This window comes from Lepisma saccharinum, chromosome 27 (genome assembly GCF_977018435.1).
Source record: "Lepisma saccharinum chromosome 27, izLepSacc3.1, whole genome shotgun sequence".
Taxonomy (NCBI): Eukaryota; Metazoa; Arthropoda; class Insecta; order Zygentoma; family Lepismatidae; genus Lepisma; species Lepisma saccharinum.
This window is the reverse complement of record NC_139255.1, coordinates 57,647,241-57,673,645: the sequence shown is the minus strand read 5'-3', so window position 1 is coordinate 57,673,645 and position 26,405 is coordinate 57,647,241. Positions and strand designations below refer to the sequence as shown.

Sequence of the window (26,405 nt, the reverse complement as noted above, 5' to 3'; positions counted from 1 at the left end):
ACTTTAAACTGTAGGTCAACTCCCGATTCATCTACCTGTGCATAAAGTGTGCTCATAAAACTCAAACTGCAGGCAAGTTTGCAGTGCTCTTCTCTATACGAGGGCAGTTGTAGTTTACAGCACAAACCCTCCCCTTTCACCTAACTGTTGTATCAATGGAGGAAATAGACAACATGATTGGTCATTTGCAGGGTTGCCTTTCCTACTCGTCACAGCAGGCACACGAAACAGCAAATCAGACGGATGTATTCTTGGAATACTCTAACACTGTTGGAGGCTAGGAATAATGCCAGCCCTGTTTTAACAACGGATTGATTTTTGTAGCTAGGATTCAATCCCAAAACAGCCCACATTTTTGTTTGGTATGCTACACCTACAGTTCCTTTAATTGCCTGGGAAATACAGTTCAACAACAGAGAACGCCCCATCCAGTCATTTCGCTTCACATTTTTCCAATTTTGTGATGCAAGCTGGAAGATGGCAGAAATTTGCACAAACATTGACACCCCTTGCTGTTGCTTCTTTTGCTGCTCGGATTCGTTCAAGGTCTCAAAGTTGGTTTCTAACCTCTTGTGGTGGAAATTAAGGGTGGTAAGTTATCTTTCAAGTTAGGTGAATGGTTTACAAAGCATATTTCAAGTCAAAATAGGGCTTTTAGGCATTTTTATGTCCTATAGAATTTCTGTAGAGGGGTGCTGTGTACACAAAATGCAAAGATCTCTAAATAGCATGCAACTGGGATGTAGCAAGAAAAATAGGTATGGACCTAGCATCACACACAGCCATACAGAGGAATATACCTACTGTGGAATTCCTCAAAAAGTGGTACTACTCCATGTAAAATGAATTAATATGAAATTTTATTGTTTTTAATTGCATTAAGGTTTAAATGCTTGTGAATGTATATAAATTGTATTTTTCGCCTACAAAAATTATTAGCATCTGTAGCCTATATGTTTCACAGACAAATGAAGTCAAATTTTGCTGCATTTTTAAAGCATCACACACGGAACACATTTTCATTAATGCTTTTCACGCATTCAGTGTATGTCATCATACTTCTTTTTTATTTGTTAGAAGACAAAACAAAGATTAAAAGTTTAGTATCCCCAAAACGTCTGAAATTCCTTCATTTTCTTCTTTTTCACATTGGTACTTACATATTCTGCATTCCCAAGGATTCTTGAAGGTGCCATTTCATTTTTTTTCACGCAAATAATCTCAATTTTCGACATATCGAGTCATTCTTGTTTGTTCGTTTTTGCTAGCGTTACATGCAATATGGTGGAGAAATCTTGACTAGCATTGTCCATGATCAGTGGTTATGCAGTGTTGCAACATTCTTCATCGAAAAATACCTACTTTCGTGTTATTGATTTTGTATTTTTTTTTCCAGGTTCAAAAACCCTACGAACCATGCACGTAGCCCCACGAACCATTCATAAATAGTCCCACGAACCATGCACGGCAAGGTTAGGTTAGGCAAACAGTTAAAATTGTCATGTTCTTGGAAAAAAAAACGGTGTGGTTGGAAACACTGACCGGGGGTTACATCATCGAACGCATGCAACATTTGATTCACGTAGTGGAAGGACATAGAGGCAACAGCTTTCGTGCATTGGAGAGTCATTAATCTTCAAAAATACATGATTTACTGGCGAAATAAATTAAGCGATGGGAAAAAACACTTCTACGACCTTCAAAAGTGTACAGAAAGTCAGTTCGGTAAGTACTTTCTCCTGTAAAATTGAAGAAATACGTTTCGGGTATACTAAAATTTTACCCACAAAGTACTTCATAATTCCATGAAATCAGTTCATTATGAATACTAATCCAATCTCATGACAATATCCTTACATTTTATGTGGGGTGTGGCTGGGTGTCATGCATACCATTTCTTGATTTTGCACTGGTTGTAATGTCCCCTGTCGAGATGCCAGAGCCTCTTTGCCCTATAAGACTGCAGTACCAGGGTGTACAGTCAACGGCAAAGATGTCAAATTGTCCATCACTATTTTCATTGCTCTTTATTATTATTTTAAGGAATGCATTTCTGTTGATACATAGCTGATGTTGTCCTCTGCCTATTCACGTTTTTACTTCAATTCATGATCATCGCATTGTGGAAAACGGACTGAATGAAATTGATGATGGATAATTGCCTACTATTTCTTTCACTGTTGGAAGGGAGTTTGATATTTTGATGCCTTCTGAGGTCACCCTTACATGTATATTACACTACAAGTATGTCATATGTAATGTGATAACTTACATGATTTTCATCTTGACCAGAATCTCCTCTGCTACTTTCCAAACTGATGCAAAGTTGCGACTGGTGTTCTGGATCATCAAGAGGACTGCTTGACGATATGGAGATGTCTTGGTGTGGCTGCGTGATTCGTAAGCCATCAAAACGTGAATTACCACGATCTGAATCCACTGATATATTCTCACCACCTCGGACAGCATCCTTCTGTGCACAATGTAAAACTGAAACGCCATTGAAAGAATCAATGAACTGTGAAGGTCCACGAATTTTGGTCGGTGTTTCATCGTAAGAGAAACACACACTTCTCGGAACACTGTTCAATCTTTTAGCACTTAGCACAGGGGAGATGGCAGTAAAATTTAACTTTCGCTTAAGAACAGGAGATGTACTTTCCTCTTCGAAATTACTGTCAATGTATTTTGCAGTCTGAAGCCTACCACAGTCTATACTTGGTACAACAGCTGACCGTCTTTGAGAACTACTCCATTTTTGTTGAAGAACTGGGGAGGATGGTACACTTGTGGCTTCATCACATTGATTACCTTGCGTTTGTTCAACAAACTCTGGAAAATCCACCTGCTCCTCAAGAAATGCACTATAGTTATTTTCTGGTAAATTAAAAACTGTACTCTTACAACTGTATTCTGCATAATGGGATGACGTTAAACTTCCTACAGATACAGCATTGCTCCTTATAGATTCTATATGAGGAGTTCTGCACTCAACTTCGGTCTTTGGCTTTATTGATAATCTATGATTGCATTTTTGCCTGAGAACTGGACACAATGTTGTATCACTTTCATCCCTCTCATCTTCATGTCTGGTTTTAACTTTATTACAGGGTCTTCTTTCATGATTGGGTGTTCTCGCACTCTTGACTTCCGATCTGATCACCTTGGCAGTTGTTCGCAGGGGTCCACGAGCAGCACACTCATCAAAATTTAATCTTGTGACAACATGTTTCTTGACAGTCTGAGGTTCATCATCATCAGACGAACTCCAACTTATCTCCATACGCTTCTCGTCTTTGCCATCATTATCTTCCAACACAATACGTCTGAACCGAAACGCACCATCACCAAGAAAGCCTTCCATGCACTCATTCCATCCCTGTGGAAGAAGAAAAAGTAATATTACAAAAGTAACAGTGAACCTCAGGTTAAGTTCACAAAAAATGAACTAAGTAACTTAAGTTAAATGTATCAAAGTAGTTTGGTACCTCTCTTTTGGTTGATCATGATTCATAACAATGAGGATGAATGAAAAACAATGGAACACAAATGACCAGACCAGGTCTGAAACCAAGTAGAGTAATGTGGAATAAATGGGCCACAATTACAGCACAACTCAACTTTGGGTATAATTTAACAATACAGGGAATTTCTCCAATTTGTTTGAATTTTCGGTTACTTACTAATTTGGGTCTCCTAATCACGAATCTGCACTTAAAATTTGGTGCTCACGTATAAATTTGGCGCTTATTTGGGGGCAGGTGAATCCGGCCACTTTCTAACATGCCCTTAACAGGGAGTCTATAGATATAGGCGGGGCCGCGATAGCGGTTGGGGGCGGTAAGTCGATTACCCCAGGGGCGGAGCCCGGAACCGGCGGGAAATTTGGAAATCGAGGGTGTGGAAATAAGAACTTAATTTCGATTATTTTGCTATTTCCACGTGTGAGCGCCAAATTTTGACTGCAGATTCGTGATTAGGGGGCCAAAATTAGTGAGTATGCCGAATTTCAAACAAAATGGAGAAATTCCCTGTATTGTAAAATCGCTCCCAACTTTGATTAAATATTACACATACTTAAACATAAGACCACCAGCAAGCAGATTTTAATTATACATTCTCCCAGCCTTTGTTTTTCTGACCATGGTGAAATTTCTAACAACTTATAAAACTTAATATGTGAAAAATATGTTGCTTCATATATGCTTTTTATAATGCAATAATCAATAATACAAAAAAAAACATTAGCCTACATTAAATGGTTTTTGTGGAGTAACTTTTTTCAGCTTGCAAGTTAGTGAAATTCTTTGGCGAAAAAGGCAATTTGTAAAGGTGTACAAGAAAACTCTTACCTTATATGCCTGCTTAAAGCTTTCATTTGCTCCTAATCTTCTGAATCTTGAATGGGTAAGTGGCATCATGGCTAAGCACATACTTCAAGACGAAATCTGAAGAAAAATTAAATGATGAAGAATTTGTTAGAGTGACTGGTTTTAAAATTATGATCATATAGGTTCACCAGAATGACAGAGTAATTTGTTTCCTCTTGTACCTTTTAAGGGTAAAAATGATACTAAAAAAATCAGCATGATGAATTTTACCTGGAATAATTTTACTTGCACTTAAATTACTTGGTGAACCCATATATACGGTGAATGGCATATTGTAGTCTCCCAGGGACGTGAAAAATGAACGTTAAGATAAAAATTAAACATTTGCCTATCAACAAAAATTCAATAACAGACAAATTTGTCTGTGCTAAAAAAAAACTACGCCCATTACCTGGATTACGTTTTCACCAAATAAACATTAGGTGGAAAAAATTCTTCTTTAAAAAAAATAATGGTAACAGTATTGTTTTCATTGAGATAATTTTTCGTTGTTTATGAAGTATATCTTATAAATAAGGGGCAATACAATGTAATAATCACAAGTCCCGCCGTTTTTTCGTAATTATTTTGTCCTGACGTATGCGTAATCGTACCGCGCGATGCGAATCGCCTTGAGCAGCAAGTTGCGCAGGGGTCTCACTTATCGCACAACCCTTGAGCGACATTGTGTTCTGACGTCACGGAAGAGACCTTTTTAATTTTAGGATAAATGCCTACGTTGTTACGTTAGGCTAGCAAGGTTTATTTATGCTAATGGAACCTAACCTCTTAGTCATTCCTCGTCTGACGTCGGAACACAAGTTGCAGAAGTGAAGTGAAACAAGGCAGACTCGTTGTGCAGTCCTTGCAATTTTCTTCTGCTATCCAAAAATAAATACACTTAATTTATCATTTTGGATTTTTGAAAATGAACCAGACATACTTTTTCCAAGTTATATTCTCTTACCTAGAACTTTCATTGCATACTCGAAAATAAATACCGGGTGGTGTATTTTTCACATAAATAAATTATATCAAGATTTATAACAAAAATGATAAAATTGATGCTATATTTGCCATTTACTTACTAGAATTTATACACGTCTAGTATTTGTAATGTAATCCCTGTTTTTTTAGTTGTTTTTTTTTAATAATAACTATTCGGTGTTACACATCACGCATATTGACAGTCAGTCTTTTTACGCAGCTGCAGAGAGTAGCGAACTCTATCGTACGTGATCTGTTCCAGCAGAAGGTCTCCTATGCAAAATGGCGTCTCTCACAAGTAGACTAATTCTCCCGGCTGTTCGTCGTGGTAGCCTTTACAACAGTGTAAGATATGCTAATAAAAGTAAGTATATGAAATTAATGAATGTAGATGCCCAAATTATTGTACATATCGACACATCTTTCACGTACCATCGTAGGTTCTAGTTCGTTTCTTCCTGCTTCTAGTACCTAGCAGCTCACCTGAACCCAAATTTTGTTTCTTTAGATAAATATACCATGCACTTGCGGACAGATAAATAAAGTAAATTATGTCGCGCTTTAGTAGCATGTTTGGTGCATAACAGTTTCTTGTTTTCATAAACACTGAGAAGTCACCACGTACTCTGCAAAAATACAGTAACCCAGCAAAAATAAAATGCATACAACTGTACATCGGATTTTATTCTTGTTTCTACATAGCCACAGTCTGAACTTTGCCCTTTAATAAAAAAAATAGTTGAATTGAATGCGCCTTGACTGCAATCTGTGAATACAGATTATCAACATTTGGGGGAGTCAATATGGTACAACTTGTGCTAGAAGCAGTGGCGAAAGCAATTGAAGAAGAGACCCTAATGGTTCTTACTTTATTGATAAGCTGCAATTAAATTGGTCGTATTTTGGAGGTATTTTGGTAATTGAAGTCTGTAATGTTGACCCTTTGACTAGTTTCCACCTCTTCATACATACAAATGCCTTCAGCATGCAGTTCGTTATTAGCCCCGTCAGGTTTTGTGTCACTTTTTGACTCTTTACACTGAATCATCGGTTACAGTTCGTTATATCGGAGACACATTAGAATTGGATATTTTGTGTTTCGCATGGTTCGTACTTACCGATTGTGGTACTACTTTACTATACCGGAGACACCTATCAATGATTTATTCCACAATTTTTTACATTGTCAACGTACTATTCTGCATTGCGGAACATTTCTTTAGGTGAAATAATGAATTTCTAACGAAAATAAGGTAAATTTCTCGTATCGGACAAACGGATTTCTTCAAATTTACAGGAGAAATTACTGACCGAATGCAGTTTCTTTAGACTTGTGGAAGTTCGGGGAAGTGTTTTCTCGCATCGTTCATTGAATTTTGCCGGTAAATCATCTATTTTTCGATATAAATGTGTGACCGATGCACGAAAGCTCTTGCATCCATTTCTTCTAGGTGGATGTAGCCTGTGTGTGATGACGTAATCCCGGTCAGTGTTTCCAAACACGCGTTTTTGTAACTGAAGAAGGTAGGTTTCCGCAAATGGTTTGTGGGGCTATGTGTCAATGGTTCGTGGGGCTATGCGTAAATGGTTCGTGGGGCTATGCGTCAATGGTTCGTGGGGCTATGCGAGAATGGTGTGTGGGGCTACACATTTTTTTTTTCGAAACCAATTTTTAACTATTGTAACCTATAGTGACCCTACCTAACCTAACCTTACCGGAAATGGTTCGTGGGGCTATGTATGAACGGTTCGTGGGGCTATGCGTCAATGCTTTGTGGGGCTATGTAGGTATTTTTGGGTGCAGTGGGGTGGAAACACTGCATGCCGACTACGGTAGTGAAACTGTGACCGCCATTTTGCGTGTTACCGAAGGCAAAAAGAAACGAAGAAAACTTACTCGATATGTCACAAATAGAGCTTATTTCCATGATATAAGCGAAATGCCACATTCAGCAATGTTTCTCAATGCAGAATACGTAAGTACGAATATTAAAATTAAATGAACTAGCAAATTTCATCCGTTTGTCCGATACGAGAAATTTACCGAAAAGAATGTCTTATTTCTCACATTAACGAGTACTTACTGTTGTTCCTTATTTCCCACAATCCATCCACGGTTAGCCCCAAAAACCATTGACGTTAGCCCAAAAATTCACGATAGCCCCACGAACCATCACGGTGATGAGGTATGCCTACTAGGTTAGGTTAGGCCTGTTAGGTTTGGTTCCATTAGCACTCCTTTCGTTCAATTTAACATATGCGGACAATATGAGAGCGTATTGTGCTCTCGTGCAGAAAGCAAATGGCGGCAGCAGCATTGGGTGCGTCGGAAATAGAATTTCAACGAAAACCACATGCATTCACATTAAAATGGATCAAAACTACATTCCCGGACATCAACAATGCTACAGAAAATGATTTGCGTAAGTACTTTCTCCTGTAAATTTGAAGAAATCCGTCTCCGTTATAGTAAAGTGTTACCCCAATTGTGTATTGCAGAACAAAGTTCAAGTTGCGAGTATGCTTTTTACATGAAAACAAACACAATTTTTCAGATACAGTGTGATTTTTTTTATTCCTTTCTTCGCTTCCGGAACACACAATATGGCGGGCACATCTTGACTCGTGTTGTGGGTATGCAGTGTTTCAACATTCTTCATCAAAAAATTCCTACTATCGTGTTCGTCACCAGTGGATATTATACATTATTCACTGGTAGCTGATTGATAGCCCCACGAACCATTCACGGATAGCTCCATGATCCATTATGCACGGTAGCTGACGGATAGCCCCATGAACCATTTCCATAAGTTTAGGTTTGGTTGGGTTAGGCAAGCATAGTAAAAGAAGAAAAGAAAAGGAGTTTGAAACACTGACAGTGGGTTACGTCATCGAACGTGCGGAGCATGCAGTTCACTTACAAGAAGCATGTCAATTGTGCATCGGTGGGATATTTCTCTTGAAAAATATATGATTTGCTGGTCAAATAGATTTCACGATGAAAGAAAATACCTCCACGAACGTTGGTAAGCTTGGAGAAACTCATTTCCGTAAGTAGTTTCTTCTGTAAAAATGAAGATATGTGTCTCCGATATAACGAACGAACTGTTACCGAAACGTAAAATTTTTTACACGGTGCAACACCGACTCGTCTACTTCGTTGATTTGGTGTCAAGTAGTGTATTTAGTGTGTGCACTGCTTGCATTACGTTCTGGACAGTGTAGCATGTGGTGTATGATCTTGTGTTGCATGCTAACTAATCAAATGTACGTTAAAAGCAGCAGACAGGCATTTGTTGAATCTTCTGAACTTCGTCTACTTGGTCAAACATCATTTCCTTGCACCAGCCTGACACCAGGGTACACTTGTATTAGACAGAGTGTCAAAATGTGCAGCGAAGTAGCGAACATTTATTTATTTGTGAAATGTTTGACCTTTACACAGTTATTGATTGAAATAATGTTTCATGCCTTCTGGTGGCAAATAAAATTGAACATAGTGGGTTAAAAACATGAAACATGATCACTACTCTTTCACATGAGAAGTGAAGCAAAATGTAGAGAACTGAATTGAAAAACTTCAAACGTCATTCCACCATATTGCATGAAAAGATTCTGCCAAAGACAACTTGGCTCTAGATTTCCTCATATTTAGTAGTACAACATACTTTCACTTGTGCCATCTATGTAGAGGTGTGAAAACTTCCAAATAAAAGGTAGTTCCCACATTTTTCCATAATTGCTACAGTTCAACGTTCCACAGTGGCTCCAAGGAAGATTGATATTATCATGAACAATCACATTACATTTCATGGATGTTGCACTTTACTTCCATGTGAAATGTCAATAGCTGCTTTCAACTAAATGAAACAAATTTGCACCAAATCTAGTTTTATCTATTTTATGTATCACAGCAAAGTGCTGCAACAATGAGAGCTAGTCAAAATGGAGCGATTTAAAATACCGGACAACTCCCCGATTTCGTTCATATTTCGCATACTCAATAATTTAGGGATCCTAATCACGAATCTGCAGTTAAAACTTGGCGCTCACGTGTGGAACTTGCAAAATAAGGGGGTCCGTGATCACAACCGACAATGCACAATTGCTCATTATTTATCGCAAGATTTTGTGTTTCGAATACTTAAAGAACGAAATATATATTCCTGATATTACTACGACCCCAAATTTTAACTGTTTGCCTAACCTAACCGTGCATGCTTCATGGGGCTATCCATGAATGATTTGTGGGGCTATGCGTTCAGGGGTCTGCTAGTGTCGTAGATGCTTGAGCATTTTGCATTATACTCAGTAAATCACTGTTCTACTTCACAATAACGTATAATGTATATAGTTCATATCACAACACTGTTCTCTGATGAGTATACTTATTATTTGCACTAAATAAATACATTCAATTATGCACCAATTACTATGATTTGAACTATATGCAAAACATTCTTGTTATCTCCTTCACTTGTTTCTTATAACTGGTTGCTAAGCAACAAAACAGTATGCTATAACATTTCTTTTACACAAGAAGTGATTATACATTTTACAATTTGAAAATGGTCACAACATTCTCCCTCCTTCAGAGAAAAATTTTACAGCGGTTTTAAAATTTTTAGATAACATGAAAAACTATGAGGAAAACAAACTTTCTCATGACAGACATATTGTCATTAATTAACACAGAAAATATTAAAAACATATCATAATTATTTAAAACAAATTAACATTTCTTAATAAAAGGCTGTTGAAATTACTTAAGTTTACATAATTCGTCCTTTCTTTCCTGACCACAATTGAATTTCTTTAAATTGGATACATTATGTCTTTGTACAGTTCCCTTTCCATCCAACAATAACAGTTCACAACAGTTACCATTCACTTCTTTAACTAAATATGGGCCAAGCCACAAGTCCATAAATGTGTGTATTCGTTTACACTCAGCACTGCTTTGTCCATGGTTTTTGACTAATACTATATCATTTTTCTCTATCCTTGTGTATCTATCACTAGTTTCCTTAGGCTTAATTTTGTATTTTTCCTTCAAACGAGATTTGGCAATTAAACATTTATATATCTAAGGAACTGCTTTCAATGTCTCAGGTCAATAAATTTGATTTAAAGCAGGATCTCTTATTTCATAATGCAAAAATAATTCATTTGGAGTGTATCCCGTTACTTCAGATACAGAATTATTTAATAGTCCTAAAACAAGATTTAAATATTTTGACCAATGTTCATGATTTTTGCTTATGTATGTCTTAATAATCTAATTAACTCCTTGTTGTATCGTTCAATAGGATGGGCAAACTGATTATAAACTGAAGTTGTGATATGCCTTATTTTAAATTCTTCCACAAAAGTTTTCCATTCTTGTGACTTGAATTGCGAACCATTATCAGACAGTAGAATATTACATACAGGATAATGATAAAAAAATATTGCAGTTTAAATTTATTAATTACTTCTCTAGATGTTGCTTTCCTTAAAGGGTATGCCATAAGAAACTTAGACATTACATCTACTACAGTCAATATGAATGTCTAACCTTGAGATTTCGGAAGTGGTCCTATCAAATCAACTGAAATCAAATAACGTGGACTGGTAGAATAAACGTGTAAATCATCCTTTTCATTTTTCAAAACAGCTTGTTTAGTTCTGGCGCAAGTTAAACAATTATTCAAATACTGTTTAATACTGAAGTTCATCTTTGGCCAATAATATAATTTCTTACATTTGCTGAAAACCTTTCTATATCCAAAATGTCCTTGCAAATCATGCAGTTTATGTAAGATTTTCTGTATTAATGAAACTGGCACAACTAATCTCCAATTATCTTCAGAAACACATTTTAAAAATAAAATGCTATCTTGGAAAGCATACTGAGTCTTACAAGACTTGGAAAGATTTCCGTTCTCAATCTTCTGAATTAAAGCACTACAATATGCGTCACGATGTTGAGGCTCCTTCCAGAATTCCAAAGTATCTTTTTCAATAATATCCAATTGTAAGTTATTAATAAACAACTCTGATAAAGAAATATTTCCTGTAGTAGTATCGGGATATCAACTTAATGTGTCAGCCGCTTGATTGTTTACTCCCGAAACATGGTGGATATCATAATCAAAACCTTGCAGTTTTAAACACCATCTATTTAAACGTGGATTTAAAGTTCTTGCCGACTCCAGCCAAGAAAGAGATTTATGATCTGTGAACAAATTAATTTTAGTTCCGGCTACATAAATATAAAATTTCTCAAAGGCAAAAAGAATTGCTAAACATTCAATTTCATGTGTACTGTAAGATAACTCATTACCCCGCAGAACTCGACTTGCATATTGAATAATCCTGGGATTGTCTTCTGATATCTCTCCATTTTGCCATAAAACACCTCCAATACCTTTCTTTGAACTATCTACATTTATGTTAAAAGGTTTAGAAAAATTAGGCTGTGCTAAAGCTTCTGGAGATATAACCAAATCACGTAGCCTTTCAAAAGCTTCTACATGCACTTCCTGCCACGTCCAGATAATATTCGACTTTAAAGGTTCATAAAGTGGATGGGCAATTTCTGCACATTTATTCACGAATTTTCTTCTCCAGTTGACTAAACCCAAAATTTTTTGAAGTGACCTTTTGTTATTTGGTGTTGGAAAATTTATTATAGCAGAATTCTTGCTACTATCTACCTTAATTTCTTTTCCAGAAACGATGTGTCCAAGAAAAGCAATTTCTTTAGAAGCAAATTTGCACTTTGAAAACTTGATGGTATTGTGAGTATTAGAATTATTAACAAAATTATGCTTTTTTTTTTTTATTGTAAAATCGCAACCTTCTACACGTTATCTTGCAAGTTCCGCACCTGACTGCCAAATTTTAACTGCAGATTCGTGATTAAGAGGTCTAAATTAGTGAGTATGCGAAATATGAACAAAATCGGGGAGTTGTCCGGTATTGTAAAATCATACCATCAAAATTTATCTTTACCAGCATTAAGGTGTTGAAAGCAAGGTCATGAATACTTTGTTACTCTTTTCTTGGCGATAGCCTATAGGGTTTTATTATTTTTATTTTGCAGTGATGGCTGATCCTTTGGAGCATGCAACAGGCCGAGAAAAGAAACAGTTGCTAGCCCAAATAGCTGGAGATGAGGTAAATACCATTTCCTCCTTTGTGATGCATGAATATTGTTTATTAAATATTAATATGTAATTACTATTATTAAATCACGATTATGAAGAAAACTGCAAAAAATATGAATATAAGCAAGTAATACAAATGGAAACTAGAATTACCAAAATTTGAAAGAAATTTGTGTAGAGTAGGGATAGATATCCAGATATTTAGATTATCTGAAATGTCCGGATATCCGAATGTGTGCATTATCTGGACAGTTTTATCATCCATTTTATTGGCTATCCACATATTTTGTTGTCATGCTCATATTTCACTGTACTGGTTTCTACAACTCCTTCATCAAGTCTGTAGTATTTGGATATTTAGATTATTTGTTGCATCTGAAATGGATATTGGATAATTTGAAATCCAAATTTTGTGGTCATCCCTAGTGTAGACGGACTGCTAACAAAAGAGCCTGTGCTGAACCATGTCTCCTGTGCATCCTACTTGTACATAAAGGGGTGAAGATGCAGGAAGGTTTCTAGCGAAGGGCTTCTTTTGTTTATGGTTCTTTTAAAGAGGTAATATTCATGCCAATCTTCGCCTGATTGTACCATGGGAGACTACATTTGATTACTTAAGTGCATGATCTCGGATGGTAATTTTTACAACAAAGTTATCAGCATCACCCAGTTGATAATTAATAGACCCGTCTAGTTCACTGCATTTTTTGATTATGCACTCACGCATCTAGTTGTTACACGATGCAACACACACTCTTGTACTTCTTTTATTTGGTGTGCACCGTTTGCACTATGTTCTGGAGTGATGTAGCGTGTGGTGTATGATCACATGGTGCATGCTAACTAAGCAAATGAATGTTTGAAGCAGCAGACGGGCATTTGTTGAATCTTGTGAACTTTAACACTCCTATTCTTCTACTTGTTTGAATGTCATTTCCTTGCACCAGCCTGACAACTGAATACTCCTGCACTACACCTAGTGTCAAAAAGTGCAGGAAATTAGATGGGACTAATGAATACTTGGAGGTAAAGGCATCTGGATTCCTCACATTGAGCCCAATGTTGACTTCATGTACAGATGGTTGAATCCAGACTGTACTTGGTTAAAAGTGGGATTCGAACCACTGTCCACCTCCACCCGGAATTGAACCTGAGACCCCCTTGATTACAGGGTGATAGTATATCATTACACCATCAGGGAGGTTTTTCCACTGTGGGCAAGATTGAGAATACATTAGATGTATTCACAATCATATGAGGTCGCTGTAAATTTTGAATATGACCAGTGCAAGTTACTTCAACAAATGTCACAAGGTGGAATTCCATAACATTAATTTTCCATTTGTAACTCTTGAGACTCAGGAACAACAGTTATTTAATTTTTTGCCAAAACCTTGCAGATAGGGAGCAGGGGGTTATCAAAGTTTCTGTTTTGATAACCTGATGGATGAAATTTCCAATAAAGTAAAAAGAAAAAGAAAATCACCTACATGGTCACATGAAAGGACAGACCTCAGGGAACAGGGAAAATTGTCACCAGACCCCAAATTATCTGTTATGGTGTCCTGCAGGAAAACGTCAGCTTTTCGATGCGATCCCTTTTTTGCTGTGGCACAAATTTTTCAGTAACTTTGATGCATTTTTAATTTTCCATCAGAAGTCCATTCACATCGCATATATACACTAGACTCTTGGCCCTTAATAGTCCGCCCTCGCAGTAGTCCGGCCCACATCCGGCCTGTAGTCACTCAAGCAGAAATGACGCGCACAACAATGAATTATAGTGTTCAACAATGTTGTTAGTTAAAAATGTTAATGCTATACATATGTACAGTATTAGAAATTGTAACTTTCTTACAGTAAAGTTCAGTACATACTATGGCTTCTAAAAGGAAACACGTAGAGTACAGCCTGTATAGTCCCTATGTGTTTAAACTACATAGTAGTATGTAATTTCCGACCCTCTCAATAATCTGGCACTTCCGCAAATCCGGCACCCATATGTGCAAGGAATGGCCGGATTAGCGATAGTCTAGTGTAGTTGTAAGGTAAAATTCCCTGTGAACTTTGCACCATGCCATGAGGCATATATAGGGGGATAGGGCCCACACATTCTTCGATCTCGGCCATTTTGGAGGTGATGTGATCAGCACCATTCTCTGGCCACCTTTAACTCCCCACGTACCCATTTATGTGATGCTGGGTGAGCCCCAGAGCTGCTTTATGTGGGGACAAGACTGGAAAAGTTCCGACCTTAGATCTCCCACCCTGGGTCTCCCACGTGGCAGTCAGATCCCTTTCTGATTAGACCACTGTGGCTCCTAAATAGTTTCAGATTAACACAAAACCCAGAAAAGTCAGTGTTAAAGAAACCAAGAGTTCATTTATTTTTCTGACGCACTAAGCATGTTGGTTTGGAGGTAAATATTTCCTAGGTGCATGTGTACTGCCTTCCCGTAGCAACACAAAAACCTTCCATACCTCTCCTGTATGTGAACTGCTTGTCACTTATTTCATTATCATTGTACTTCAATCTGTCAGGCCCCATGGGACTTCAAGACAATGAAGCGAGGAGAAGGAACAAAGCTGAAGCCCAACGAGGTTCCGTCGGCTTACGAGAACCGCATCATAGGATGTATCTGCAATGAGGAATCGATGACAGTGAACTTCATGTTTCTTCACAAAGGCGAGCCCAAGCGCTGCGAGTGCGGCCATTGGTTTAAACTTGTCGAGAAGGCACCTCTTTAAATAATTTCTCCTTCTGTTAGTTATTTAGATGCAGAATTGGTGATAACTGAATATGTGCATCATCAATGGACACTCGAGGATAATTCCAATTTGCATGTAGCTCATTTGTTTGGTTTTCCAAACACCAATCAGTCTACATGATATGCTAAGATTGTTGTATTGTTAGAAGCCTTGTCATGCAAAGGAAATATTGTCAATAATAGGTAATTGTACAAATAAAGTGAATTAAAAATGTAAATGTGTAATTTTTTTTTAGCATATTTCCAATTACAGGAAGTGTGTGATTTTTCACATGAAGAAATTCAGGACAGTCATTCAGCTGGTGGAGCACTGGTAGGTAGGGACATAAAAAAAAATATACCCAAGCCTGCAATTGCAGTAGCAGGTAGACCATATTTAATACATCCAGTCAGAGCCAGCTCAAGATAAATGTTCATCAAGACAAGGTGAATTTTTGGTACCCTGCCTACTTTCCACCTTACTCCAATAAAAAACAAGACCGTGTTTTATATGTACAGTTTTAATGACGAAAGATAATAGCCTTACTTTTTAAATACTTTAAGTGTTACTGGTTTATCGGGATGTCTACCAGTCTCGAAAATTCCTTAAAAATGCCATTAAAAATACTCTGTGGAAAATCAACATTTTTGTAGTGCACTAAAGGTAGGGTTTTGAACAAGAATACAAAGGAGCAAGCAATAAATTTTAAATTTGTTGTGGACATACTATACTTCAATTTGATATACTGAATATTACTGATGGTGACAGTAGAATTTGTATATAAACTATCCCCAGGAAAAGGTCATGTTTTGAACTATATTAATGTAGAAATTTAGTACAGTAAGTGACTATTGGAATTTCACACTTTCTTGTTGCAATTTTGTGATTGTGTTTGGTAGATATTACAATTAATACAGATTTTATTACTAATTTACACTATCATGTTTTTTTATAAAAATAATTCTTTGTTAACCACATGTCAATCCTTCCATTATCATGTTTACATGTAAAGTTAATATTCTAAAAAAACTTGCTTAAGTGGAATTCTAAGTGTGACGGTAGCTAAAATATAATGACATATTTATCAACTGCCCTATTGGGTTAGGCTGGAAAATTTTGGCTCAAGGTCTGAAAAAGTCAGGGAATTTTGTATTTACGAAATGGTAGACATCCTGTTTATTGTAGGTTTTTTTATATACATAGACTACATAATGCCGTCAAAATAACGTTAATCAATCCCTCAGCTTAAATTGCTAAGTGATTTTGTAATATACTTATGTAGTAGTAACTTCAAATAATTCTTGCCTAAACAAATCAAACTCTTTTGAAAACCAAAATAAGGTTTTGGTGCTACTTAAGGGAAATGCCCCAGTCGCCTGGCCCTCAGGCCACCCCTGCATCCAATGCCAACTGAAGAAGCATGATTACTTCAAAAGATCAAAAGTGTATAGTTGGTGTTCCCACATACTTATTTGTTTCTTATAATTACATAGTCTTACAGATATGACCCTACCCAGCCACCTTCACTTCCCGAGTCCAATCTTAAGAGCCAAAAATAAACATACTTGTAAAAGTGTGGCCAACCAGCACTGAAGAAATCTTGGACAGGCACAAACTCAACTAGTCATGTGCCAGTGGACACATGATGGTCAATGCTAAACAAAACAATGTTTATAAGAAAAATTAATGTGAATGATGACTTTGTGCCCACAGTGTGATAATTTGTACATAATTTTTATGTACTTGGTAGTGTACTTTCACGTGTAACACTGATACACCAGGGCACTATCAGGTTGCTACACAGGTCAGAAAAAGTGTGTGGTGGTATTAATAAGCTTTCATTGGTGCATGTGTACTTGTGATTATGGGGACAAGTGGTGAATCTATATGAAATAAATTGATTGAATTAGGTTATTTTACGTCGCATTTCAGCCACTTTTGGCTAATTGCGACAATAAGGATGGGGGATATGACGAAATGACACTCACCTAGAAAAATTTTAAGATCAAATAACATGAATTGCGTATGTTATTCTCACTTGAAGGTGATATCTAAATAATGTGTGCCAGAAAGATTTCCGTAAGAGCAGAAAGTAATCTTGTATAATGTACGGTACTTTGAGGGTTTGAACATTGGTAATGCTCTGTACAGTTGTGCATTTTCCTTATGTGTGGTACTTAACAAGCACATCTAGACAGCCTCAGCTTTTAACCTGGGTAGAGATATTTTTCTTTCTCAGACCGACGTACAGACGTGTTGAATTTATTTTTGGTAGGGGGTTGGTCCCCATGCAATACAATGGTTACTAAAAGTGATGGTAACAGTTTAGTATATCGGACACACATTAAAATCTGATATTTTGTGTTTCGCATGGTTCGTACTTACCAATTGTGTATTGCGGAACATAGTTCAAGGTGCCATTATGCTTTTTACACGAAAACAAACACAATATGGCAGCCACATCTTGACTCATGTTATGGGTATGCAGTGTTTCCAACCTTTTTCACCAAAAAATACCTACTATCGTGTTCGTCACTGGTGGAAATTGTACATTATGCACGGGTAGCTGACTGATAGCTGCACGAACCATTATGCACGGTAACTGATGGATAGCCCCATGAACCATTTCCGATAAGGTTTGGTGAGGCAAATGAAAACAATGGCAATTGTGCGTCGGTGAGATATTTCTCTTGAAAAATACATGATTTCCTGGTCAAATATATTCCACGATGAAAGAAAATACCTCGACGAACATTGTAAACCTTAGACAAACTCATTTCTGTAAGTAGTTTCTTTAAAAATGAAGAAATGTGTTTCCGATGTACTAAACTGTTACCAAAGTGATAACATACCCACAATTTTCATTTCAATTAATCTTTAGGAACTAATTTAGTATTAGAGAAGCTGTATGAGAAAAGAAACACCAAGCGACATCAACAAGAAATTGGATTTACCAAAAGAATACTTTTTATATTTTCTCTAATAAATTTTGACAGTGTGTTAATTCTACCTCGTCGCAACGAAAGGAAAAATCATTTTACAAGAGATTGAAATGTGATAATTGGGGTCCCGGGTTCGATATCTGGTAGAGGCACATGGTGGTTCGGATCCCCCTTTAAACTGTAGGTCCAGTCCTGATTAGCTTTACTGTGCATAAAGTGGACTTAAAACAGCAAATTAATCAATGTGATAAATGGAAAACAGCCAACTTCTTCACTTTCTTGGTGAAATAAACAGAATTGAAATTTTGAGGGTAGTTTGCAATGTTGCAAACTTTATTAAACGACTTGCTTTTTCTCACTAGCTTATTTCACAAGCTGGAATAGGCTCTGATGTTTGTAACTCGGAACTAGACTTCTGTGGTAACTTATTCACGCCAGTCGGCTCTAATGTGACTTGTCTCATGTATTGCAAATGCGAAGTGTCAAGTGTTACATGCTGGAAACAAATTTCTCATTTCTGAGTGCTAGTTCCAGAATTGGGCACAACCAGTATTTTAAGTCAAAGCCTGTAAAAAAAATTTAAACCAGGAGGCATGGCACACACAATTGTAATACAAGAGGTGGAGTCTGGGTGTTTTCTTCCTGTCATTCCTGAAACACCTACATTTTCTACACTAATTGGCTCACAATCTCCAACATCTTACCAAATAGAAGAATGTGTTTTAAAAAAATTCTTTTAAGATTTACAATGCATTGAAAAGTCATTATTTTTTTTATGCTGAAAGGGATAACTGTTCCGATTTTTTTAATAATATTTTCAAAGTTTCATAGGAAAAAGACAAAGTATGGCAGAATTTTAGAAATGATTGTAACCGTAAATTTGAATGTTTGTGAAAGTAATTACCACTGTTTGGAGTTCTGAAAAGTGTAATTTATCAGCGAAATAAATATGTAAAAAGTACCTTATCCACGCATCATTACTTCCCATCGACATGGAATTTTTCGCTTATAGAAGAAAGAGAAAGTATCGTGAAAGTAAATTTGAAGCTTTCTGAAAGTAATTAGCACTGTTTGCAGTTCCGAAAGGTTCTATTTATCAGCGAAAATAAGATGTAAAAAGTACCTTACGCAAATATCCCTGCTTCCAATCGACAGACTACTAGTTGTACAAGGTTCAAAGGGGTGTTGTGCTTGAGACCAGTACCAACCTGATGAGATAGATGTTCATGACGTTTAGGGAAATTATTGCAATACTAAAAGCCCTAAACATGGCCTGCCTCACCTAACCATGAAAACACATTATTTGAATACTACAAACCCTAAACCTGATTGGTCTAACCTAACTACTTTTGCACCACGTACATTTGACCTAGATGGCAGCAGCAGTATGTAAACAAGACGACAGTAAAGTAAAAACTGGTTGCAAGAGACGAATCATGTAGGAATATACGGAAGTGAAAAAACCATATTCAAGTAAACATGCATTAAGTAATCACTAAAACTCCGAAGTGTGTGGTAACAGATAGAAAGATATCGAACCATGAAATCGGAATTAAACAATCTGAACTTGGGCCCTCAAAGGTACTAAAGAGACAAGAGCTCTAGCGTGGCTGCGCACTGATTGATTTCACTTTGTTTTGACATTGTATCTAATTCACTCATGTCCCACCTCTCGAGGATTGAGTGAAAAAACACAAACCTTGATATAGACATGTTATAGCTAGAGTATGATTATTTCATTCCATTATATTGGGTGTCTCACTTAAAAGTGGTACGACACTCTGACTGCTTTTCATACTAGTTGAATTGTTTTTTCATATGTAAATACTGCAGAGTTTCAAGACATGTGTCATCATATAATTACATTTTCACATCTTATGTTAGGTTAGGTACACTTACTGTGTAAAACTGTCTGGTTTATAACAAATGCTGAAAGTGCCATCCACCAGCATCCAGGCATCGCTGCGCTTGCAGTACAATGTTCTGAGAAACACGTCGTAATTCTTCAGGGGAGATGTTATTTATCTCATTTGTGATGTTCTCTTTCAGTTGGTCTATCGTATGAGGGTTATTAGCGTACACTTTTCCTTTCAGAGCTCCCCATAAATAAAAATCACAAGATGTTAAGTCCGGTGATCTCGGAGGCCAAAGGTTTTTGCTGACAAGCCTGTTTTCGGGAAACACTTCACTTATACGGGTCATACTCTGGTTGGAGGTGTGGGCAGTGGCACCATCTTGTTGAAAGACGCCGTGTCTTTTTTCATTTTCTGTTAACTGTGCGTAGAACGACTCAAATATCTGCAGATATCTTTCGCTGTTGATAGTCTCTTCAAAGAAAATTGGTCCGATAATGCATGTTCCCGACACTGCACACCAAACGCCTATCTTCTCTGGGTGAAGAGGTTCCTCATGCACGACGTGTGGGTTATCCTGTGACCAAAATCTACAATTCTGTGAGTTGATGTAACCAGAAAGATGAAACCAAGCTTCACCTGTCATGAAGAAGAGCATAGGATCCAAGTAACCATCAGCAATCGAAGATAACATCCAGTTGCAATAAGTAACTCGTTTAGCTTTGTCTGGTTCGTTCAATTCATGCACTACGGTCACACGAAATGGTCGGAAATGGAGCTCTTTTAGTACACGATGGCATGTTGTGCGGGATACACCAACTTGTTGAGATAATCTTCGTATCGATTTCTTGGGGCTTCTCAATATGTTACTGCGAATTCTGTCATTACCACCGGGGTCTTCACGGACGCTTCTTCTTCAAAACATTACTAACGGATCCTGTAGTCCTCCATTTGTTATACATCTTTTGAATTGCATTGGTTGTGGGAGGCTTCATACCGACGTATTTCGCCACAAACATTTCTTTAGTCTCTTTAATGGACCCTGTCTTTATGTAAAATTCAACAATATCTATCCGGTGTTCAATTGCAAACTGCACCATTTCTCCGCAAAATTTTGGACAACAATCTCCGCAAACAATCACTTTAAAACTGTCGAACGCAACTCAACAATTACGTGTGACTTCAAGTAATGCGATATTTCAGTGGAGGCAACTACATTAATCTGATTCCACCCATTTATTTGTGAACGCCAGAATGAATGTTAGGCGTACCACTTTTAAGTGGGACACCCAGTATATTCATTTTCACCTTCCTTTTCATACCTGTAACATGTTTTATACTATTATTAATTCATTTTAATTATCACAGAGATATAAACACTTGAATTGCTCCCGATATATTATTTGTATTATGTTTTATTCATAATTTTCACACTCCTAGCCATGTGTGCTATATTTTATTGCATTTCTGGGTTGTAAGAATTCCACTCAAAGTAAACACGATTCTTACCACCCAAAAGTGTCCATAACTGCAGTAACTATACTATTTTTTAATTTTTGTTATTTTTCACGTTCATCATAATACCTGTAATATGTTTTATATTATTAGCTTCCTAATCCACTGTTTTTTTCTACACCGACTATTAACCCTAGAACACTACCGTACGTAAAATTTACGTCTGCTTCGCGCTCAATTCTCTCCCCTACCTCCCTCATCGCACCCACCTACCCCTCCGCCTATGGTATTCCTCGGGCATTCTGTCAGGCACGTGGCAGTACTGTGGTAAGGAGGGTGGAAGCAGTGAACGTCTTTAGTTTGTGCGTTATGTGGGACTCTGTATGTCAATAATACGTAGCGATAGTAACAAGAAAAATCTTGCACGTAATTTTGACGTGCATGTAGTAATAACGCCATTTGTATTCACGTAAGATTTGCGTGAATTTTTGTATAATATGATCAACATCGCAGCAATCAGTGGATACATTATTCACACTCACAACTTCTACAACAATCAGGGCAACTCGGGAAAGAGACCAATCTCACGAATTCAGTTCATGCTTCACCTCCACGAAATCTTCATCAAGATCTGGCAGAAGCAAAGGCTAATAAATGCCGGACTGTCACAGGAGTTAAGAAAGTCAATTTTGAAGGTATTGGGGAAGGAAGAGACAAGTACAGTAGCAGCCACGTCACAAGGGAACAGAAAGTATTGCAGTTCCTGCAACTACAAGAAAAGGAGGATGACAACTACGTACTGCTCCTGTGGGAAACCAATTTGTGGAACACTACCGTACATAAAATTTATATACGCTTTGAGCTCAAATCCCTCCCCTACCTCTCACCTCGCGCACACTCATCCCTCTGCCTAGCAGTGCCTCAAGTTGTCTGTCGGACATAAGGCAGCACTGTGGTAAGGAGGGTGCAAGCGCTGAACGTCTTGATTTGATTTGTTATGTTGTGCACTGTACGTAGAGGCCAGCATAGTCTGCCTTTTACCTACCCACTGCCCGCTTGCACGCGATAACAGGTTTACCTGCTCGCCTGCCCACGGCAACGAGTCGACTTGCGTCTTTACCCGGGTTCTTGCTCTTCAAGGCACTCTGCGCTTACAAGGTACCTGGACATTCAACAAGACCCGGGTGCCTGCAAAACCTGCTGGAAGGAAACAGCCCTCCGGCAGCGTGTCGCTCCAGGTGTTTCGTCACCACGTGGACGGCTGCAGCCAGTGTTGCCTACTTACGTAGCTACTAAATCCTACGAAGTCCTAGGAGGAGCTTCTTCTCCAAGGAGAATTTATATACTTAGCGATTTCAGTTCAGCGTAAGCAGTTTTTATCTTATTGCCAGGAAATGCACGCAATATTACAGTTTCATTTATCTAAATGAATGATCGAGCAAACAAAAATCTCCTCACTGAAAACTAATTGTTTTTCATTGCATGGTGCCTTAACCAGGCACGCAGTGGCGCAACCAGAGGGGGCAGGATGCATTGCTCACAACCTTGGACGGAAATTGTCTAGCGGAGGGGTCAGGGTGGGGGTCAAACATTAAAGTACAAGTCTCATCAAGTTCAATGCCGTAGCAAAGGGGTAGCGGGAGTCAGCCCTGAGCGCCGAACGATCTAAGTGAGAAAAGTTTTAAAACAGAGAATGCTATGGCGGCCCGTGATATTATTTGCTATTAATGTTGGTTTGTTACGAGTTGGATGAATTGATTATATAATACGTCGCTCCATGTGAAAAGAAAATATTGTAGATGGAAATTTTACATGCCATATGTATGTATATTCGGAATGCATTTATCATGCACTTTCTTTCTTTCAAAAATAGTTTGTGTGCTTGTTTTCCATTATTAGCTAATGTGAAATTGACGTGTTGAAAAAAAAAATATTTCTAATCCTCTGTTTCAACACAAATGCGTGAGAACCGACTTCTACCCCCTTTTTGCGTGATTTATGAGGATAATAATGCCTTTCATGCTACTTTATTACTATTATTGTGATTGTTGTTACGTTTATCCAAGTACTTGCCCCCCCCCCCCCCCAAAAGAGGGTAACGGCAATGCCCCTGGCTGGCTACGGCCCTGGTGTTCGCAGTAGAACAGTGTGTTGTTTGACTCGCGACCTCAGCGTCGAACGTGACATGTTTCAGTCCTGCCCTATATCACTATATATACGTATATTGGTTATTTACGACATATACTTATGGATCCTGTGCCACGGAAAACCTATTTCAATGTGTGTGTGTGGGGGGGGGGTAGCAACATTCATAAATCTCATTTCATTGGTGATGTGGCTTACGAAGCTTTGAGTTCCCTTTTTTAAGTGGTGAAAATCTATTGCAGTTGGCAACACTGCAGAACGGTGTGGGCCCGGTGCAGTTTCTACTCGAAGCAACTACGTCATGCAGAGGGAGGGGTCTGCAGTTGATGGAAAGAACGAACTGAGACCTACTAGGTAGGTGGTCAGACAAGCTGCTCAAGCGAGGATGTTGCGCAGGTTGCATGGCATTTCAGGAGCGATGTCTCGCGAACGGGTCTGCTCCAGGTCTTGTGCAGGCCTCTGACTGTACGTCAATTTTACGTAGTTGTGTAAAACTAGAAATATATTTCACGTAATTTTGACATTTGCAAATTCGATTTGGATACTTAGATTTTGAAAACGAAAGTTTAGAAGCATACACTATTTTCTTGTAAGACTTTAAAATTACATTTGTTCCTTATTTACAGCGTTATGAATATTTTTATTGTTTGCTTTTCATTGTTCGAACTTTTCGCCTTCATTCTTAATGTACGAACGGGCTTGTCAAGCAAGACCTTCTCTTAAAATATTCTATGTTTAATAAAACCATGTTTATACATTTTAAAATGAAGAATAAAATTCCAATATAAGGAAAAATAAACAAAATAATGTTCACAATGAATAGAAATTTGTTTTCATGATGTAGAGGTTGCTTTAAAAATAGATTCCTTCATGTACGTAAAATTTACATAGCGGTAGTTACGGGTTAATCCTGTAGTGTGTTTTATATATCATTTTCCATACAAAATGTTGATTAATGTGCTTACCCACAGGCAATTATTGTAATGTTTAATAATGAATTGATATTGAAAGCACTACTCACCAGATTCTGGAAATACATGAAACTTTCACTTCAGTGATCCACATTCTCTACAAGTGAGCACAGATGTCAGTATTAGATCTGCAGGGTTGCCAGGTCAGAGGTGAAAGTTGGCACAGAATGACATGGTCATTTAGCCAGATTTGTCATGGTGGGCAAATGTATATGGGATGGATTAGAGGGTGTTGGGATCTGGGATAAAGTAAAGATTGAGAAAAAAGGGCAAAAATCTTAACCCTTAACTACTACTATGGAACATCACTTTTATTTCTTGCACCCCTCCAACTACAATAGAGCCCTTCTCCATGCCTTTCAGTCAGGGTGCTGGCTACACATTAAAGTAAGCATAAATTCAAAATTAGTTAATTTACTTACGTAAAGTGAGTATGTAGTTGTACCTAGTCTTACCATAAATACTGTTACAAAGTTATAAGTAAATTGACACAAAATGCTGAGATATTTTAATATCCTAATAACATTACTGAAATGGATGCATGACAAATCAAAATCACAAATCATTATTCAAAATGGCCACGCTTAAAACGCACACATTCCGTAAGTCTTTGTGGCCACGCATCAATTGAATTACGCAACACATCGACTGGAAAATGAGCAACTGCTTTCAGAAGAGACCGCTTTAAACTTTCAATATTGGGATATGTCTTCTTGCAAGCCATCTCCTGAAGCTTGGACCACAATTTGTAGTCCAAAGGGTATAGGTCCGGACTTGCACAAGGCCAATCCGAAGTGGAAATTAAGTCTGGTACATTTGCTATGAGGGCACTGCTGTGTTGTTCGGGCCCCATATGTTGGGGCTGAATCCTGCTAGAAGCTCCAGTTCTGACCATGGAAGAGAGTGTTGTTGACATTCTTGACTAGTCTCTCAAGCACTGTCTGGTACACTTTGGCTGATGTTTTGACCCCTTTTTTCACAGAAATGGAGCGTGCCCTCATAGCAAATTTTCCAGACTTCATTTCACTTCAGATAGGCCTTCTGCAAGTCCGGACCTATACCCTTTGGACTACAAATTATGGTTCAAGCTTCAGGAGATGGCTTGTAAGAGGAGACATCCCAATATTGAAAGTTTAAAGCGGTCGGTCTCTTCTGAAGGCAGTTCTAATTTTCCAGTCGATGTGTTGCATAATTCAATTGATGCGTGGCCACAAAGACTTACGGAATGTGTGCATGCTAAGGGTGGCCATTATGAATATTGATTTGTGATTTTGATTTGTCATGCATCCATTTCAGTAATGTTATTAGGATATTAAAATATCTCTCAGCATTTTGTGTCAATTTATTTAAAAGGTAGATGACGTGGCAACTGCCCCCTTCTTCAGGTCATGAACTATGCTATTACATACCTACGTAAAGCTTCGTCATTTAGAAAGGATCAAGGTATATGTATGGGCAGGTTGAATGTTAGGATAACTAATGACTAAAACATGATAAAACTGTTAAAACTGCTATAAAAATGGTTAAAACCCATAATGTTACTCTATCACAGCTCCATGTTGGCAGGAACAAGTATGTTCAATTACTATTAAAAATTGTTAAAACCGGTGAGGTTACCCTAACACTGATACAGTGATAGAGTAACATTATGGGTTTTAACAATTTTTATAGCAGTTTTAACAGTTTTATCATGTTTTAGTCATTAGTTATCCTAACATTCAACCTGTCCATACATATACCTTGATCCTTCTAAATGATTTAGCTTTACGTATGCATGTGATAG

General features: G+C 37.6%; 2 protein-coding genes across 2 annotated transcripts in view; one reads left to right on the top strand and one right to left on the bottom strand.

Annotated features, from left to right (window-relative positions):
• Positions 1–24,749, bottom strand: part of LOC145980270 (DNA repair-scaffolding protein-like) — a 61,074-nt gene extending 36,325 nt beyond the window's left edge. Inside the window, exons 1-3 of the mRNA XM_083113278.1 lie at positions 24,673–24,749; positions 4,353–4,448; positions 2,273–3,379 (exon numbers count right to left, since the gene is read on the bottom strand). Coding sequence (XP_082969404.1) covers positions 2,273–3,379; positions 4,353–4,433 — 1,188 coding nt within the window. The 5' untranslated portion in view covers positions 4,434–4,448; positions 24,673–24,749. The remainder of the gene's footprint in view (positions 1–2,272; positions 3,380–4,352; positions 4,449–24,672) is intronic.
• Positions 5,574–15,494, top strand: LOC145979990 (cytochrome c oxidase subunit 5B, mitochondrial-like). Its single transcript, XM_083112934.1, has 3 exons — positions 5,574–5,721; positions 12,445–12,518; positions 15,050–15,494. The coding sequence occupies exons 1-3, from the start codon at positions 5,640–5,642 to the stop codon at positions 15,254–15,256; spliced, it is 363 nt and encodes a 120-aa protein (XP_082969060.1). The 5' UTR covers positions 5,574–5,639; the 3' UTR covers positions 15,257–15,494.
• Positions 24,750–26,405: the final 1,656 nt, after the last annotated feature.

Excerpts from the sequence above, each read along its gene's own strand:
- LOC145979990 (XM_083112934.1), top strand. The coding sequence starts at position 5,640 with ATGGCGTCTCTCACAAGTAGACTAATTCTCCCGGCTGTTCGTCGTGGT. Across the intron at positions 5,722-12,444 it reads TGTAAGATATGCTAATAAAA|TGATGGCTGATCCTTTGGAG; the intron begins GTAAGTATATGA and ends TTTATTTTGCAG. Across the intron at positions 12,519-15,049 it reads CCCAAATAGCTGGAGATGAG|GCCCCATGGGACTTCAAGAC; the intron begins GTAAATACCATT and ends TCAATCTGTCAG.